Genomic DNA, 19,945 nt, shown 5'->3' with positions numbered 1-19,945 from the left:
TGAATGGATCTCATTAGCGAGCTGATTCAAAGATTTGAGTCACTGGAATGAATCAGAATCCCTGCCGCTATTCATTTAAAAAAACAAGGAACAAATGAAAACTCTTATACATGTTGTTTTGATTAGAGTTTAATGGACAGTGTCACAATTAGCTTTTTTTTTGCATAACACATGAACTATGAAATATGAAAATATGAACTGCGCCACAACTCGTATCATTACATATATTATTGCATTGTTAGACAAAACAGCTGCAGGCTGCACAATATGACATCACATTTTAAGTCTTATGTAAGATGTGCGAGATGAATCAGAGTATTCAAGATTTTGAAAATCAGCAGCTTTTTAATATATCAGAGAAAGAGATTGATTCATAGCTCTCCGAGCTAGCTATAATAATAATAAAAGATTGTCATCACAGGGAGACATCAGTAAGAGCAGCAAATCTCTTTACTAATAACATTCGTTAGGGCAGTGAAATAAATTCATTTGTTAACATGGAGAGCTTTGAAATAGTGCTTCAGTGGTCATGGAGGAACTGAAGCTACTTTGGTGCAGAAATACAAAAATAAACCATTTTATTAAGTACATATGCATGGCTCATTAGTTTGCAATATGAAACAAAAATCAAGGCACTTTGAAAAGCATGACCTGAAAATCAGACGCACAGCTTTTGAGCTCTCATGAAGAAAAGCTTTTGTATAAAACTATATATTCTATGAGGCTAATGTTCAAGATGATACTGGACAACTGGCATGTGAAACTGTATTTAGAGTGGTTGCAACAGTGCAAAAATGATATGAAAGGCACGTGAAAAAAAAACAAAAAAAAAACAAATCACATTATTATCATACAGCTTAATCAAATCTGTACCCATATGTGTCATCTAACATCAAGATCAACAATATATGCTTTACACATATAATTGTGCATATTATTTTAAAAACATCAAAATGTTTCTGTTTACTTGACAGCCTATATCAATGGCTAAACACCTAGAATAACTGACTTTAAGCAATGTTTATGAACTAAAGACACCTCCCTTTGGCAAGGCTTTTATCCCTACAGGTTCAAAGGAATATGCATGCAACCAAATCTGATGGTTAGTAGTAATAAAGCAGCACTTATAAGCTCCAAGCCTAATTCCAACATCTGACCCATGCCATAATCTATATAGCCTACTTTGGCTATAAAAACGCAGATTTATGAATCAAACTTGTTCTGAATACCAAATACACATAAATCATGAATAATTCATCAAAGCATACAGGGCCAAAAAAAAAAGACAATACAAACAGACAAAATATTAATTAAGATTATATGTATATACTTTGAATTATCATGAATATGATTCATTCAGAAGAATGTGATTGTGCAAAACAAAAACCGAATACAAAGTGGTAAGATTTGTCCCATTACATTAGGGAAAGTCGACATGGAAATTTAAAGCACATGGTCTTTTTTTTTCTTTCTTTGGTGTTCAGTCAGTTTTTAGATTGCTCTCTGACTGTCCTGAGACACTGGGAGTTCAGCACACCAGTGTTTACATATTTAGAATCTCAGTCCGAAGACTGCACAGTTAAAGTCTGTTCACATTATAAAATTTCAGCGAGATTTCAAAGGTAAAAAAGGGCCATACACAATAGTGTAGCGATGCATGAAGCACTGCTCACACAGAGGTCAATTTCAAACCAAGCAGCTTTCTGTTGGTGAATGCAACAAATTCATATTACCAACTTGAACACAAGCGAAATCTCATGTTCACATGGATTGCAATTGAAATGACTTCAACCACAACATTTTGCAAAGTAAATGTGGATGTCTTGTGGTACGTCATGTCGGAAAGATCGTATTTACAAGTTGAACGCACATTGCCACCACAAAATTGTAATGACAAAGTAGCAAACTAAGGATATTGGAGTTATATGCATATTGACAGTAAATTAGTTGAAGTTTGTCTTCCTTTTTTTTAACAATAAAACTAGCTATGTTGCATGTACAAAAGTATTGTATAATTACAATAGAATATGATTCAATTTACAGCCCCTTGAAATAAATGAAATAAAAATATTAAAGTGACCCTATTATGCCATTTCCAATATTGCCTTTCATGCAGTGTGTTATGCAGCTTTATGTGAATGTAAACAATCTGCAAAGTTGTAAAGCGGAAAGTGCATGATAAATAAAGTTATTGTCTCCCAAAATAAAGAATAGACTCTGTACAGCTGAAACGAGTCGTTAGTAATTTGAATCCCACTTATGCACATCCCACTTCTGCACATTTTAGATTAGATTAGATTAAACTTTGTCATTGCACATATAAGGTACAAGGCAACGAAATGCAGTATATTTGCATAATGCGCGCCAGTGTTCTACGTTCGTCGGCCGTGAACAACTTGTCCCTGCCCATAAACACGTAATTCTATTGATGACTGCTTCTCTGTTTCTTGGGGAGTTCAATGCGGGATTCACAAAACTGTTGAAAGATGGATCAGTATCCTGTTTATTTGGACCAGCTGCTCCACTGCATCACAAACAGTGTATGATAAATTACAGATGCTTATATTTTCTATAGAGCATTCAAAATACAGAACTATTGGAATAGGCGTATCGTTTCCAACACGCGCTGTACACCGTAGACCAATCACAACAGACTGGGCCCTCTGACCAATCAGAGCAGAGCAGGCTCACGGAAAGGAGGGGTTTAGAGATACTGAATCTTTGAACTGCTTCGAACGAATCATTTGAGAATCGCTAAAAAAAATGAGGTGATATTAAATGCATATTTTGAGAAAACGAATGGGGTTTTTGACCTTGCATGCATGTAATCCTATTGTAGGAGACTCCCAAAACAATATTAGGAACCGTAAAAATGGCATAATAGGGGCACTTTAAAAATGCAAAAACACACCTTGTGTGCATTCTTTATTCATTATTTTGTGGATTATTTATTTATTTATTTAGTAGAAGTACATTGCCATCTTTCTCCATCCACAGTGATTTGAATGCATCTGATGTCATAATTACGATGCCAACTTGTAAATACGAATCTCCCAGGAGTACTTGAGCACACAATTACAGCACCACATGTATTGTCTAGTGGAGCAAGTAGAGCCCATCCTTGTGCACTTTTGGGCTTTTTAACCACATAAAACATGCTCTGTACATAAAACAACAATGCAGAGAGCATCCAATTGTTTCCTCTCACTTTTTCTTTCGCTATATCACTTTTTTTTTTCCAGTAATGTCATGCATTTAGCTTTATGATTCTGTGTTACTATGTTGTGGACTGTCTTGTTCATTAATAGTATGCAAATAGAGGCAGACAGGAAGAGGTTGAGACTGAGGCACAGGAGATGCTCCACACTCCACTCTGTTTTCTGGGGACATGAGTCCCTGACTTTCCTCTCTGTAGGAATGAAGGCCACATTCCTCACAGAAATCTTCTGAGTCCACTTGGTCCTCCTCACTCAAAAGCCCCTCGAATTCTTTGGGCTCAGGGCTCTCCAAGCCTTGCCCACAAAGACACACTTCAATCCCAGAGTCCCCTGTAAATCTGCGGTGCCTTCCCAGAATCCTCTCTTTCTGGTCAGGCACTGCCACATTTCTGAACGGCTCCGTCCTGCACTCGTTCTGTTTGTCCATGCTGGGAGGCTGCTCTAATGGCAGAGTGCTCTGTGCGGATCTGCCCCTCTCTAACTCGATCTCGCCCTTGTGGTCTTCTTTCTGGTGGTACCCATTAGAGGTATGGATGTCCTCTATGTCGGGTCTGGAACAGAGCATGTCAGATTCAGGGGGCAATGGAGTGGTCTCTCTGGGTACACATTGCACATCCTGCTGGTCAGTGGTCGGAGGGCCGGCGTTTAAGGCACTATATGGAGGAGGGGGCGTAGCGGGCCGATGCACCACCTCCTCATAGTCTGGGAGGAGATTGTTGGGTAGAAATCCTGAAAGAGAAAGAAACGGAGAGAAAATGTTGAGAATAGCTGGGAGAATTTGACGCATTCAAAATTTTGACTTTGTTTTTTGGTTTTCCCTATTTTAAAGGGATACTCTCATATTGTTCCAAACGAGTATAACTTTCTTATGGAAGCCCATTTCTGCCAAAAGAATAATAATAAATATGCTTTGGTAAATCATAATGGCATAAATTATGACATTTATGAGATAAAAAGTCAAAATTATGACATAAAACACTTCTATCTGTCAATTATGACTTTCAATTTGGACTTTTCCCCCTCACACTAAGTCATAATTATGAGATAAAATCATTATTACATTGAGTCTGTCAATTATGTCTTTTAATTTCAACCATCTCATAATTATCATCGTATATCAGTTTTGATTTGTTTTGCTAATTTTTGTTATAATTTGAAATTTATAACGTTTTATCATACCTTTTTTATTATAATCTTGACTTCTTATAATGACTTAGTATGTCAATCATGACAGTGTGAGTTTTGACAAACATACTTTTGAATTTCTATGCCACAATTATAGTTTTTATATCATAATTTTAACTTTTATACCATAATTTTCACATAATTACTTAGCATGTCATAGTTTTAACTTTTTTATGTCAGTTTTGACTTGGCATTTCATAATTTCAACATTTGATGTCAATTTCGACTGATGTCATTTTTCTCATGTGGCAGAAATGTGCTTCACCGCTTTCTTCCTTATGCAGAACACAATATTTTGAAGAGTTTTCAACTGTTTTTGACCGTTGAGATTTCCATTAAAAAGTGAAATATCACTTTAACAAGATAATATATAGCACCCCATCACAGAATGTTCAGTTTTGACCAGGACATTTGTTACATTAAACATATCTGTTCTCTCCGATTTTGGATAAATGTTAATCTAAATGATGAAAAGTGCATGGACATTTCATCATGGCTGTGAGGTCGGGTGACTGTACCAATAATTATGAAATACAAACTGTATAACTCTTGTATTTTTAAAACATGTAATTAACATGATTTGATTAAAGTATCTGGCTGAAGACTGATCAATATAATTTAATAAGGATTTATTTGAAATATTTGAAAAATGTGGGTCACTGCAGTTTGTTTCATTCTGAAGGTATGCTATATTCATAATAACATTATAAACCCACATAGTTACTTAGTTACAGGGTTTTGGAGTGATACTGCAACAGTGAAAACCACCAGACCAAAATCCACTCTTACATCACATGGCTTATGATCTCACTGAGATTCACTGTGGACTAGTGGTCACAGATCAGTACAAATCTACAATGGTCTCTGATCAGGTGGTCAACCATTCTTAGAACCACCCAAAATAAAAATATATAAAAACAACAACATGAAACCAAGAAAATGCAGTTATTTAACAGCCGCTGTAATGAGTGAAGCTCTACATCTCTTTAGGTAATGCATCTTCAGCTAGGTTTAGAATGGTGTACACTTCAGTTTCAGGTACTGAAAACTATTGTAAGCAAGCATTTTTATGACACTATCTCAAGATTAAATAATAAAAAGCAATAATATGATAAGGAAAATAACTCATGTAGTGATCATAACTGATGTAGCTATCATAATGTGACATGCTCTCAGCATGACCTGCGGGTCTTTAGTTTTAACCTATCTGGATTAGATTAGAACTATGGCTGTACAGCATGTACAGATTACAACTATGGCTGTACAACTATAGACAGGCTCTAAAAGCTGCCAGGGCTGAGCATATCCACAAACTCATAGAAAATAACCAAAACAATCCAAGGTTTTTATTTAGCACAGTGGCTAGATTAATGAATAACCAGACACTACCCAATCTAAATATTCCCTCACAGTTTAATAGTAATGACTTTAGGAATTTCTTCACTGATAAAATAGATAACATCAGAAATACAATAACAAATGTAGATTCTACAGCATCTAATACTTCAGCTTCATTCATCGTACCCAAAGATAAACTCCAGTGCTTTACAACTATAGGACAGGAAGAGCTAAATAAACTTATTACTGCATCTAAACCAACAACATGTTTATTAGATCCTGTACCCACTAAATTGCTGAAAGTGTTGTTACCTGTAGCAGAAGAACCACTTCTCGATATTATTAACTCGTCGCTATCTTTAGGTCACGTCCCAAAACCATTCAAGCTGGCGGTTATTAAGCCTCTTATTAAGAAACCACAACTAGATCCTAGTGAACTGGCAAATTACAGACCCATTTCAAATCTTCCCTTTATGTCAAAAATTTTTAGAAAAAAAATGTGTCTGCTCAACTGTGCTCCTTCCTGCAAAAAAAAAAAAAAAAAAAGATCTCTATGAAGATTTTCAGTCAGGTTTCAGGTCCCACCATAGCACAGAAACTGCACTTGTTAAAATTACAAATGACTTGCTTCTTACATCAGAACAAGGCTGCATCTCATTGTTAGTTTCACTTGATATTAGTGCTGCGTTCGACACCATAGATCACGACATACTCATAGGTAGATTACAAAACTATACAGGTATTCAAGGGCAGGCTTTAAGAAGGTTTAGATCCTACCTGTCCGATCGCTACCATTTTGTTTATTTAAATGGGGAGTCATCTCATTTATCACCAGTAAAGTATGGATTGCCACAAGGATCTGTCCTAGGTCCTCTGCTATTTTCAATATACATGTTTCCCCATGGTAATATTATTAGAAATTATGGGATTAGTTTCCACTGTTATGTTGATGATACTCAACTATATATCTCAAAAAGTCCAGATAAAACTTCTAAATTATCCAAGATAACAGAGTGTGTTAAAAATGTAAAAGACTGGATTAACAATAATTTTCTCCTATTAAATTTGGATAAGACAGAGATATTACTTATTGGACCAAAAAACAGTACACAGAATCTCTTGGATTACAATTTGCAACTAGACGGATAACCTGTTACTTACTCTACAGTCAAAAATCTGGGTGTTATATTAGACAGCAACTTGTCATTTGAAAATCATATTTCCCATGTTACAAAAACAGCATTCTTCCATCTTAGAAACATTGCCAAGCTACGAAACATGTTACCGGTTTCTGATGCAGAAAAGCTAGTTCATGCATTCAAGACCTCTAGACTTGACTATTATAATGCACTGCTAAGTCGTTGTCCCACATCTTCAATAAACAAGCTACAGGTAGTCCAAAATGCAGCAGCTAGAGTCATTACCAGGTCAAGAAAATATGATCATATTACCCCAATTTTACAGTCTCTGGCACTGGTTACCTATTAAGTTCCAGATCAGTTACAAAATATTATTACTAACCTACAAGGCCTAATTACTTACCTAAATTGGTTTAGCTCCTGCATACCTAACTAGTCTTCTACCACACTATAATCCATCACGCTCCCTATGATCGCAAAACTCTGGACATTTGGTAGTACCTAGGATAGCAAAGTCCACTAAAGGAGGTAGAGCTTTTTCAACTCGAAAACAGCCTTCCTGACATTGTTAGGGGTTCAGACACACTCTATCTATTTAAATCTAGATTAAAAACACATCTCTTTGGCTCTGATCAAATGTGCATTATTATTCTTTAGCTTGGGTTAACAAATCAGTTTTGCTTGTTTGGAACAGCTAATTATTACGCTAATTATGTCTCTATTTGGTTCTCTGTTTTTGCCACTAACTAGGATTTAGACAAGCTTCCGTCTGGATCCAGAACACCTGAGAAGAGATGATGCCAACCCCTCAGAGGACCTCAGATGATGCCAACCCTGAATAAAATATACAGAACTACCAAATTTAGCTATAAGTTTCAACATAATAATTGCTGTTAATAGTGTTCACAGTCTGTTTGATTATGTCTTTAATTGATTTGTCCGTACATTTCTGCCATATGTACATTAACTGACAGTCACCACTGATAAGCTACTACTAAATATATTGTTGAAACATATATTATACAGCTGCTTTGCAACGATTTGTATCATGAAAAGCATTATACAAATAAACTTGAATTGAACTGAATTACAGTACAGTGTACTCTTACTCACTGAAATGTGTCTATATTTATTCATTTGCTAGATGCATTTGTCTAAGCTGCAATGGTTCTCAGAGAATTGTAGGATGCCTCACATCTGGAAATTTACAATACTAAACAAAACAAAAAAAAAAATACAGACATTGTACAAAAATTTTGTAATTCCATTTATCCATGTTTTGTTTTCTGATCTACACTTCTGTTGTGAAAAATAAATAAATAAATAAATATATATAAAAGAATAATAAATGTATCTTGAGCAGCAAATCAGAAAATTAGAATGATTTCTGAAGGATCGTATGACATGTAATGGCTGCTGAAAATTAAGCTTTGCATCACAGGAATAAATTACATAGAAACTTTCTTTTTCTTACAAAGTTAAAACAACAGTTTTTATTTTTATTTATTTTTTTATCACAATGTTTTTCCTGTACTATGACCAAATAAATGCAGCAATGGTGAGCAGAAGAGACTTATTTCAGAACATTACTAAAAAACCTTACTAATCGCAAACTTTTGAACAGAAGTGTATATACAATTTTAATTTAGTGTGTTGTTTGCCTTTGTTTTGATCACAGCCACTTCATGACCGTTCATGAATGACAAGAGTTTTCACTGAGAACAGGAATATTGATATTACCGATAATATTAATTATGACATTAGTTGTCCACACAGTCCTTAAGGTTTGTTCTTAAAGTGATTTCAGACTGCTTAATGCTATAAAAAAATAAGATTACTGACTATAAGATTATTGTAAATTAACTTTATATTAACTAACTTTGTTGCTGGTTTAGCATGCTACTGTAATATAATCGTGAACATTGCAAATAAAGCAAACATTGAAAAATTGAAGAAGACAGCATCTGTATTTGCATGCCAACTGCCTAAACAGGCACAGAGAATAACTAGCTGGGGCATTTTCAAGATGCTCAACATGTGAAGTGACATGCCTTCAATAAGGACTTTGATCAAACCTTGCCATCCCATGGCATGAAAAAACTCAAACTGAATGTTTAATAAGACTGTTTCACACATGCTCTCACTATGGAGGCAACAGTAATTAGTTTAACTGTTTTTACTGACAAACCCAATTTTTACAAACCATTATATATATATATATAAATATCTAGCAAATGAAATATTTCTTCTACGTAGTATAAATATTTAAAAAAACAAACAAAAAAAAGCATACTGATGACTTTCCTAACTATTTTGAAATTACTTTTCAAGTCAGTTTTATTTTATTATTATTACACTAGGTTATAAATTCCCTTCTTTTCCAGGGTTTCTGCTAAAAGAAGAAATAAAAAAAACTTGAAATAAGAAGGATGACATTACTGAAGTAGAAGGGCAGTGAGGTGTAGTTGTGAACCTCTCTGTAGGCAATGAGGTTGATCTCGTGCTGTCGTTGTTGTTGCTGCAGTCTGTGTTTGGTGCGACGATGATGACCGACACAACAGCAGCTCATGATGAAGATGATGGCCCACACCAGCCAGAACCCTGAAGAAAAATAAACCACATGGAAAAAATCCTGCACAAGTATTTAAAATATGTCTTTGTACACCATACAGCTACTTAAAACCTGACTAATTCCTCTTAGACTAAAACCACAGCTAATGCACAAATACGGATTTGTGAGATTCATCATTTTTACTCCAGAGTTTGCAGAAGGTCAAGCATCTTAATCTTTTCTCCTCATTTCAGCATATATTCTGTTTAGTTCTTCTGAGCCTCTTGAGGCTTGGTCTCATTTATTCCTGCACAGCAAAATTCCACACAGGCAAAATAAAGTCATCTCAATGGCAATCAGAACAATCAGGAAATTAACCTGATATTGAAGAAATCAATCATGTTTTGGACATTTCATTTCATCATCATTCCTGTATCACACAGTGCCTCTTTTACCATGATTCTAAGGTAAATGTAACTGAGCCTTTATGAATTCCTTCCAAACATCGTGAACCTGATATTAAACACAATGTACACTTACACCAGAGTTCATAGTAGTGGCTACAGCACTGGGACGCTCCACAACAGTGTCCTGTCTCACACACGTAGCTTTTATTATTCACACCCTGACAGTGAAGTACCTGCTGGGGAAAACAAACAAATAAAATAAAAGCAGGATACAAGATAAATGTCTTTTGGATTCAACAATTATCTCTAGAACGGCAAATCTTAAAGCAACAGTTTACACTAAAATGAATATTTGCTGAAAATGTACTCACCCTCAGGCCATCCAAGATGTAGATGAGTTCATTTCTTCATGTGAACAGATTTAAAGAAATTTAAAGAAACCAATGGATCCTCTGCAGTGAATGGGTGCCGGCAGAATGAAAGTCCAAACAGCTGATAAAAAGATTACAATAATCCACGCGACTTCAGTCCATCAATTAACATGAAAAGAAGTGGGTGGGGGGGGGGGGGGGGGGGGGGGGGGGGGGGGGGGGGGGGGGGTGGTGGGGGGGGGGGGGGGGGTTCAGTCCATCAATTAACATGAAAAGAAGTGAAAACTGTGTTTGTGTAAGAAATAAATCCATTACAGAGAGGTTTTTAACTTAGTTTCCAGCTAAAATACGAGTCCTCTAGCCATAATATTGCTTTCTCTCTGCAGAGGATCCATTGGTGAGCAAGTGATGTAATGCTAAATTTCTCAAAATCTGTTCCCATGAAGAAACAAACTCATCTACATCTTGGATGGTCTGAGGGAAAGCAAATTGTCAGCAAATTTCTGTTTTTGGGTGAACTATCCCTTAAACTAAGTAGAGGAGAATTCTGAAACGCTTAAAAATAGAAAATCTTTGGATAAATGGTATGGTGTATAGCAACATTATGTGTTTTTTGGACTGAAACAACTTACATAGTTGCTTAATAATAACCATAGGCATAAGGTATATGTACCATGGTATATAAACACTCAATTCCACTGTATTTACATCTTATCACTGTACTATTTTACCACCAAAGTACATGCAACTGTTTACAAATAAAATAATGAATCAGTTTAGCTCATTTTAAGCAGTATAATCCAGTGATAAACTATTCCCACACAAACACAAAGCCATATTTGGCTGCGATTTGTGTTTTACAGTAAATAGGTTAATCATCTGTGTTAAATAAAGCAACACATTTGTCAGGAAAACCCTGAATCATATATTACACCTGAAAAGTTGCTCAATGACAAAAACAAAAAAAAGTCTGGAAATTAAACCTAGTTTGTTGTATCAAAACCGTTTTATACCATTCTCGAAAAATGTCATGGAGTATTAATTTAAAAAACATTTTCCCTACAGCTTAAATATGTAAACATCTTAATCATTCTTTTCAAAAAAGGGTTTTAAACATTATTCAAGATTAAAACATACTATTTTCCAAATATCTTTGCACCTCATGATGTTTACAACCTGAAATAACCCATACAGAACTGGGGGAAAAGCACAATGTCACTGAACAAAGCTCCAAAATCCAAAAACTGACTTGTTTCATGTCAAATTCAAACATAACAGAAAAAAAGCTGTCTGAACATCTCATTATTTGAAAGTGTCACACTGTCAATGTTGTGAACAGCGAAATCTAACAATTTATTTAACTTTTTAATTAGGTTTTTTTTTTTTTTTTAGAGAATATAGTTACACATTAAGCATACCAAGATTACTACAGGTAGATCAAAACAAAACAAGCAGAAACCTTCAAAAAGGCATGTTAGTTTCATTTGATGAATCAGTTCATGATTAAATAAGACAGTTAGGTGATCCAGTTATCTACCATTCTTGTCTTCAGGTGTAGAATAGACATGATACTCCACAGTCCTTCAGCCTTGTGAAAGTGCGTTCAGCGCAACAGTCATGATATAGGAGAAGAACAGGGGCACACACACACACACACACACACACACACACACACACACACACACACACACACACACTCAAGGGCCAGGGACTGGTCTATGGAAAATTACAGGCAGCAGAGCAGTGTAAGAAGGCCTGCATTATAATGAGATGCTTCCTCAATATGGGAGGAGACAGCTCAAAATAAAATGAAGAGGTATAAGAACGTCGCCCATACACGGTTTTGTTCTGTCCTAGTTTGTGAGATCTTATAACATCCCAAATTTCCTTCACTTCTTTGCCGTTTAGTCTGCCTATAAATGTAAAAAAAATAAATAAATGTAATGGGCTGCTATAATAAAAAATAAGGATGAACTAAAAAAAAAAAAAAAAAATTATATTTTTTTATTTCTTTTGCTATATTTGATAATTAAATTAGTTTAATAATTTTTTTTTTTTTTATTTTTTTTTTTTTTTATTTTATTTAGCCTAGTCTCCAAGGCAACATTTCTCAATTTCATTAAGTTTAACTTGACATACTAAAATAACTAAACTAAAACTTAAATAAAAATGATATATATATATAGATATATATATATATATACTATATATATATATATATATATATATATATATATATATATATATATAAAACAAAAGTTGGTATAACAATTAAACATGCTTATACTACTTGTATGTCAATATCCTAACAAACAGAATACCATTAAATAATGTTTAGTTGCCGATATACTTCAAGCTTTTCATGCGATATTGCCAACTTTGTGAAAGGTACCGTTCATACACAAAATGTGTGTTGAAACCTGGACAGACAAAGCTGTTGCTGTGGTAACAAACAACAATACCTTGTGCAATATTTGCTTGACTAACATTTATTTGAGGATTTATGTCTATAATAGGTTATTGAGTTTCTACTTTCTGGTCCCGCACTGCCTATTGATTTAGCTGGTTTTAGCCAATATTGACATGTTTATTAAAGTTGATTAAGGGAACACTTAAAGGGTTAGTTCACCCAAAAATGAAAACGATCCTGTGTTTTACTCACCATCAAAGCATCCTACAGTCATGGCCAAAAGTTTTGGCAGTGACATAAATTTTGTGTTTCGTAAAATTTGCAGCTTAAGCTGTTGTGGTGTTCATTCACATTGTTTCTAGATTATTGTGTAGAGTGATCAGATGCAATTTAAATAATTGCTAAAATCTTCATTGGTCCAAAAAAAAAAAAAAAAAAAAAACTGACACAAAATGACCAGCTAACATTAATTGACTAATCATATCAGCAGCACATGTGAAAGAGTGAGTGAGTACTGGTCTAATTATATTGTAAGAGCAGACTGATTGCTAAAAGAAGGGAAGAAGCGTTTCCAATCATTGTGTTCTTGTTAGCAATGGTTACCCTCGAAAGAAACACGTGGCAGCCATCATCGATTTGCATCAAAATGGCCTCAGATGCAAGGAAATTGCTAAAAAGAATATTGCACCTGAAAGAACCATTTACTGGATCATCAAGCACTTCAAGGAGAGAGGTTCGACTGCAGTGAAGAAGTCTTCAGGACATCCCAGAGTGTCCAGCAAGCACCAGGACCATCTCCTCCTGAGGAGTCTGCTGAAATCATGTCTCCAGCAGTGAAGAGCTTACTCAGGAATGGCAGCAGGTTGCTGTGAGAGCATCTGAATGCACAGAAAGGACAAGACTACAGCCTGGTGTCTAGAAGGGCAGCAAAGAAGCCACTTCTCTCCAAGAAGAACGTCAAGGACAGACTGAAATTCAGCAGGAAGTACAAGGATTGGACAGCAGAAGACTGGTGCAAAGTTATTTTCTCTGATGAAGCTCCCTTACAACTGTTTGGAACATCTGGAAAATCGATTGTTTGGAGAAGAAAAGGTGAATGCTAGCATGAGTCCTGTGACGTGCCAACAGTGAAACATCCTGAGACCATCCATGTGTGGGGTTGCTTTTCTACCAAAGGAGTGGGTCTCTCTCATAATTCTGCCCAAAATCACTGCCAAGAATAAAGAATGGTATCAAAACGTCCTGCAAGAGCAACTTCTTCCAACGATCCATGAGCAGTTTGGTGATGATCCGTGCATTTTCCAGCATGCATGATGGAGCACCATGTCACAAGCAAAGAGTGATAAAAGAGTGGCTTTAAGATCATTACATTGAAATTTTGGATCTGTGGCAAGGCAACTCTCCGCGCCGGGCAACTCCCCCTTCAACTCTCCAGACAGAGAACCTGTGGTCAATCCTGAAAAGGTGGGTGGACAAGCAGAAGCCCACAAATTGTGATCAACTTTGAGAACTAACAAGGCAAGAATGGATCGCCATCAGTCAGGATTTGGCCCAGAAGCTAATATCCAGCATGCCAGAGTGAATTGCAGAAGTTATGAAGAACAAGGGTCAACACTGTAAATATTGACTCATTATATGTTTTGTCAATAAAAGCCTTTAAAAATTATGATATGCTTATCATTGATTTCCAGTATACCATAGAAACATGGAAAAATAATCAACAAATACTGAAGCAGCAAACTTTGCAAAACACAAAATTTGTCACTGCCAAAACTTTTCGCCATGACTGAAGGTGTATGTGTCTATGACTTTCTTCTTTCAGATGAATTCAATCGGAGTTATATAACAAAAATTGTCCTGGCCCCTCCAAGCCTTTCAATGGGGGTAAGCGGTACTTGGTTGTCAACAGTTCAAGAAGACGTGAAATTAAGTACGCTCATCCATAATAAAACGTCCCTCACACAGCTCCAGGGGGGTGAATAAAGGCCTCCTGTAGCGAATCCATGCATTTTAAATATCCATATTTCAAACGTAATAACACTTTTTTCTCACTTCCACTGACTGTGGTATGTGGAAGATGTTCAGGCTAATTTTCATTTTTGGGTGAACTAACCCTTTAAGTTTAACGTAAAATCAATGATCATAATGCAAGGCAAGCACGTCCCTAGTAAAACCTGATAACTGAAAGAAAATATATTATTACACACACATATACATTACATATATATATATATATATACACACATACATACATATATACATACATACATACACACTCACACACACACACACATATCCACAGCTGCCAGTTTTACCACACAGTTTACACATTACAGCTATTACCAAGCTGTCCACCATAAATTCAAGTCCAAACAGAATTTCAGAAATGTCTCCATTCTGCTGAGCAGGTCTAGTGTAGCCCCATGACCCTGTGCCTTTTCCTTGAAAACATTCTTTTCAAGGACTCTCACAGCACTTTGCGAGTCTCATTTATCACGAACCACAAATATCTGCAATTAACCAATGCTGATTCTGCAATATGAAACTGGACATACCGTTTCTGGTTATTATTAAACACACAATGACCCCAAAAAAAACCAAAAAAAAAGTATTTGGACATTTAAGCCACACATAATGAATCACATTCCACTGAATGCTAAATATCAAGCCATGTGGAAACTGCAAACAAATGACGCAAGACTTTTTCTCAGAACGAATTCTGCTTTTCTGACCCATTTTTGCAATTAATCTCAACCAAATGGTGTCAAGGTCATTTTAAGTAAATGTATGAAGTCTCAAGTTCACAAGTGTCCTAGCAGAGTAACCACACACACACTCTTAAAAACAAAGTTTCCAAAAGTGTGTTTTCTCACTGATGCCACAGAAGAACCATTTTGGGTTCTCAAAACTTTCAGTAAATAATTTTTTTTAAATAACCTTTTTTTTTTTTTTTTTTTACTTGGTGCATGTGAATTGATAATCTGAAGAAACTTTTTCCACTAAAGACCCTTTTGTCCAATAGAAAGGGTCCACCACTGATGTTAAAATGTTCTTTATGGAACCATCAATGCCAATACCTTTATTTTGACAATAACTACATGAACACATAGTTTGTCATCCAGAAAGTACATCTACTTGGTAGAACTTGTTTTTTTTTTTTTCTGTTTTTTTTTTTTCATTGTTTTCCCTGAAAAATGTGTCTTCTTACAAATAAATGGCACTTGGTTTTTATGAGTGATTTTTTTTTTAAGTGTCCAAAAACATGCGAGTATGTGAGAGATGTATGTAGACCATGGAGGATTGAAGTTATTCTTTGCCGCTCTGGAGACTCAGTCCATATCCTGTTTCGGTGCCAGAAAACATTATATTAGAAAAGTAATTGAAGTTTAACAGGTTATAATAAGAAGCTGCTGAAAGCAGCAGATAATGTTGGCCAGTCTAATAACGATACTTGACTAGCCAACATTGTTTTGCACAGCCTTAGTGAGAAGTGGAGTATCAGCGACAGCACATGATCTGGTAGGCTATTATATGATAATCCTGTACGGCCACTTAAAGCAGTTTATTGACTTGGCCACTGGTGTGTAATATTAATCCTAGCTTTCATTCTCTTCAGCAATGTCAAAAATAGGCTATTAATAACTCAAGAGATGAATGCTAACACTGAGTCAGCTAAAACTCAAGAGTCTTTTGGGTAAACATGAGGTTTTAATTCTTATTTGGAGGGAGGAACTGACCACAGAGCATACGGTATTACACAATACACTCAGCAGAGTTCTCTTTAACTAGCTACTAGGGCTGGGCGATATGGCCAAAAAATGATCATGATAAAAATGTTCATTATGAGTCGATATCAATAATTATCAAGATAAATTTAAAATCTTTATTCCTTTTGAGTTTAAAGTAGGCTTGCTGCGATAGTCAGTGTTGACGGTGTTACCGGTGTTAACCCGCAACACCAGTTACGTCACTTGCCTGCCGCGGCACAGCCCCACAGTCTTTGTTTTATTTTTTTATAGTAATAAAAGTAATTTAGTTCAGTTGGAGAACAGACACTACAATTAAAAACTGAACGCAGCTGCTCAATGCAGCGTGTCGAATCATAGATGAGCAGCAGCAGGAGTGAGATTTCATTCACCTCGTGAGGAGAGTGAGTCGAGCTAATCTACAAGACCTGAGACAGACAAGATGATGGCAGAAGATTTACTTTCGAAACGATATGCAAAAGCACCTTTTTGGCAATATTTTACTTTTTTAAAACTTTACTATTTGTGAAAAGTGAAAGTAAAATGCGCACAGGCATTTACAAGCTATTTAAAAGTGAAAGAAAGCGAGGCACAAGGGAAAACCCCAACAAACTAAACAATTCTTTATGGTCAGAACATGACAAACACTTCACGTTTTTGAATTCTGTACACTTTTCCAGTCATTTTTTCCTTAAAATAAATATCTTAATAGAAAAATGAATTTCTTAGTATCTGCATGTTCTAATGAGTGATATTGTTTGAAATCATGAAACGGGTTTGTGTTGCCTGACTTTGGTATCTTCAGCAGTTTGCAGTGCAGGCTGCAATATTAACAATATTACTTTTTACCTCTCTCGCTCTCTCTTAGAAATGCACATTTGACAGTAGTAGCAGCTTGAGTTAGGATGCAGGTGTAAATATATTAATACATTTAGTATAAATGCACAAACACTATTGCTTAACCACAAAAATCCTGTAATTAAATCCCATTACTCCTCTAATATATTTAATACAAGTCTGTGGTAATGATTTAATAAAATTCAATATGAATATCCCACATTTCTGCTACAATACCATGGTGCAGTTAGTGTTACTACAGTAAATCGGTGATAATTTATGGCGATTTGTAGTTTCAAAGAGAATGTTCTTCTCTGAATCATCAGATTATGCAGTCGTCTGATAGAACTACAGTTTGTAGTTAACCTGCTTCAGTACTGTCAACATCTTGTGAGCGATTTACTGGTTTTGTGCCATGTTTTTATACTACCACACTGCAATATGATTAAACGTCAATAGCCCATTAGGTTTCAAGGAACCGAATAGTATAACCGCAGCAATTCTATATGCTGAGTCTGACAAGTCCTAGTAAAAAATGTACCCACCACTTCTTGTGAAAGCCAATTTTGTTCTACCATTTTATAAACCAGCTAGTGGGAATAAAAGCATCTTTCACTAAATTTTTTTTTCTCTCCCACACAGACACTTGCCAGTCAATCACTTTTTCTCGACTTTGCATTAACTGTATGCACTGACAAAATCCCAGGACTGACAGTTAAACCAAACTCTAAAGTGATACCCGTGTAAAAAGACAAACGATGAAAAACAACTTGACAAAACTTGAAAGACGAAAAGGATCACTGACCTCAGCAACCTCTACCAACAAGAACTTCAAACCCACAATATCAACGTTTACTAAAAGCATCCTAGCATTGTTTCTTCTTGAACTTCAATTACATCCAATAAAAATAATAATGTTGCAATTTGATCTCAGGACCAGTAGATGCAAAAAAACACCAGTAACTCTATACACAGAGCAGTCATATTTGTTTATGTAACTATTCAAGCTATACTGTACTAATATTCTATATAATAATATTCTACTAATAAATTGTAAAAAGCTATATTCTAATAATATTCTCTATAAAATGTGAAATGCAGTACATAACAAAACATGCAGAAAAAAATATTTCAATAACTTTTTGTACTAGAAAAGAAAAGCTCTGGACACCTTGCTACTATCAAAATATATTATTTCATATATTTGAACAAAACTGAGTATGACTCAAATTTCAGTTTGCTGTAACAGAAAAAAAGACTGCTAACTCTGATTAAAAAATATCCCTAAAAAATGTTTTTTTATATATATTAGATAGATAGATAGATAGATAGATAGATAGATAGATCTATATATCTATATATATATATATATATATATATATATATATATATATATATATATCTGTTGAACTTATATTGTTATTATGTGCTCATACTGATTTATTTATATTCACAACACAACTGGTGATAGTGTATTCTAGTTTAAAATTAGCCTATTTAATCTCGAAATCTGCGACAGTTGGTTTGTTAACCAGTGCAACACTGTAGACCATCCTCAGATCTTGCTCGCGAGATCCACTTTCCTTAAGAGTTTAGCTCTAACCCTAATCAAACACACCTGAGTTTGCTAATCAATGTCTTCAGGGTCACAAGAAAATCACAGGTAGGTTTGTTTGATAAGGGTTGGCGCTAAACTCTGGTGAAAGTGGATCTCGCGAGCCAGATTTGTGTATCACTGCTGTAGACTTTTGTTTACTGAACCTGGCCCAGACTTACTCTTAGGCCGTGTCTCAAAACCTAGGGAAGTGTCTACCTAGACAGCATTTTGGCCGTCATGTTTAGACTAAAAATGCTGTTAAGTAAGCAGCCAACTACGATTTGAGACACAGCCCTACACTTCCGCGACCTGACGCACGCAAGACTTGTAACAAACAGATGTATCAGATTTCAAAAGAAACAAAACGTTGGTTGAACGCTTTTAAGAACCATAGACTGTTAACATGCGCTACAAACTGTGGATAAAAGGTGCATACTGTTCAATCGGATAGTCAACAAGTGGTAGAGCGCGTTCACAGCCCAAGTTTGACACAAACAACGGGCTCAAGACATTTAATCAAGCTGAAAGAGAAATATAAGACTTTTCTCACCTCATAGACACTGTCCTCCGTGGGGTTGGCAGATCCAGCGATATATAAAAACAAGCCCATTTTAAACAGGCTGATAGGACATTACAATGTCTCAGTGTTGACTTTGGTCACAGCGCAAGTGTTGTAGATAATCGTAGGAAAGCGTGAAAGGCTCTCGCTCACGCACCGCCCGCCTTCTGCTGTTACTGGGACATGAGGGGAGGCACAGCAGTGGAGCAGCAGCATGAGCTCCGTGCCACTGGCTGCCCCGAGTATACACAAGCGAGTCCTGCGACCTGCAGTCCGGGCACAGCTGGGTGTGGCGCAGTCAGTCACATACATGGCGTGCGCAACGTGATGATGGGACAAACTGTGCTTAAATCCGCCCACGGAGGGAACGTACTGGGGGTTTGCATGATCTCAGTGACTCGACTCGGCTGTTTACGAAAAAGATTCACTCACTGAGACGTTGACCCTTTCTTTAGATTACAATGAAACGCCAACAGGAGGCGACAAGTGTTTGTTTATGTTTTTAACTTAATTATTTAAACTTAAAATCTTAATTTTAAATGAACGGCAGCAATAACACGACAAATTAGAACAAGGCACGGGGAATA

The 19,945-nt window shown here is 35.9% G+C and overlaps 1 protein-coding gene across 2 annotated transcripts; it reads right to left on the bottom strand.

The window, feature by feature from the left end:
* Positions 1–1,472: 1,472 nt before the first annotated feature.
* Positions 1,473–19,770, bottom strand: LOC109095407 (WW domain binding protein 1-like). Of its 2 annotated transcripts, none has more exons than XM_019109115.2 (4): positions 19,350–19,770; positions 9,972–10,071; positions 9,320–9,481; positions 1,473–3,947 (listed from the first exon to the last, which is right to left on the bottom strand). In XM_019109115.2, the coding sequence occupies exons 1-4, from the start codon at positions 19,407–19,409 to the stop codon at positions 3,262–3,264; spliced, it is 1,008 nt and encodes a 335-aa protein (XP_018964660.2). In that variant the 5' UTR covers positions 19,410–19,770; the 3' UTR covers positions 1,473–3,261. The 2 variants fall into 2 exon arrangements, with proteins under 2 accessions (XP_018964660.2, XP_018964659.2); XM_019109114.2 differs by having other exon boundaries at positions 9,972–10,074; positions 19,350–19,768.
* Between the last annotated feature and the right edge of the window lie 175 nt (positions 19,771–19,945).

Source organism: Cyprinus carpio, chromosome A1 (genome assembly GCF_018340385.1).
Source record: "Cyprinus carpio isolate SPL01 chromosome A1, ASM1834038v1, whole genome shotgun sequence".
NCBI lineage: Eukaryota > Metazoa > Chordata > Actinopteri > Cypriniformes > Cyprinidae > Cyprinus > Cyprinus carpio.
This window is presented reverse-complemented; position numbering and strand designations above follow the sequence as displayed.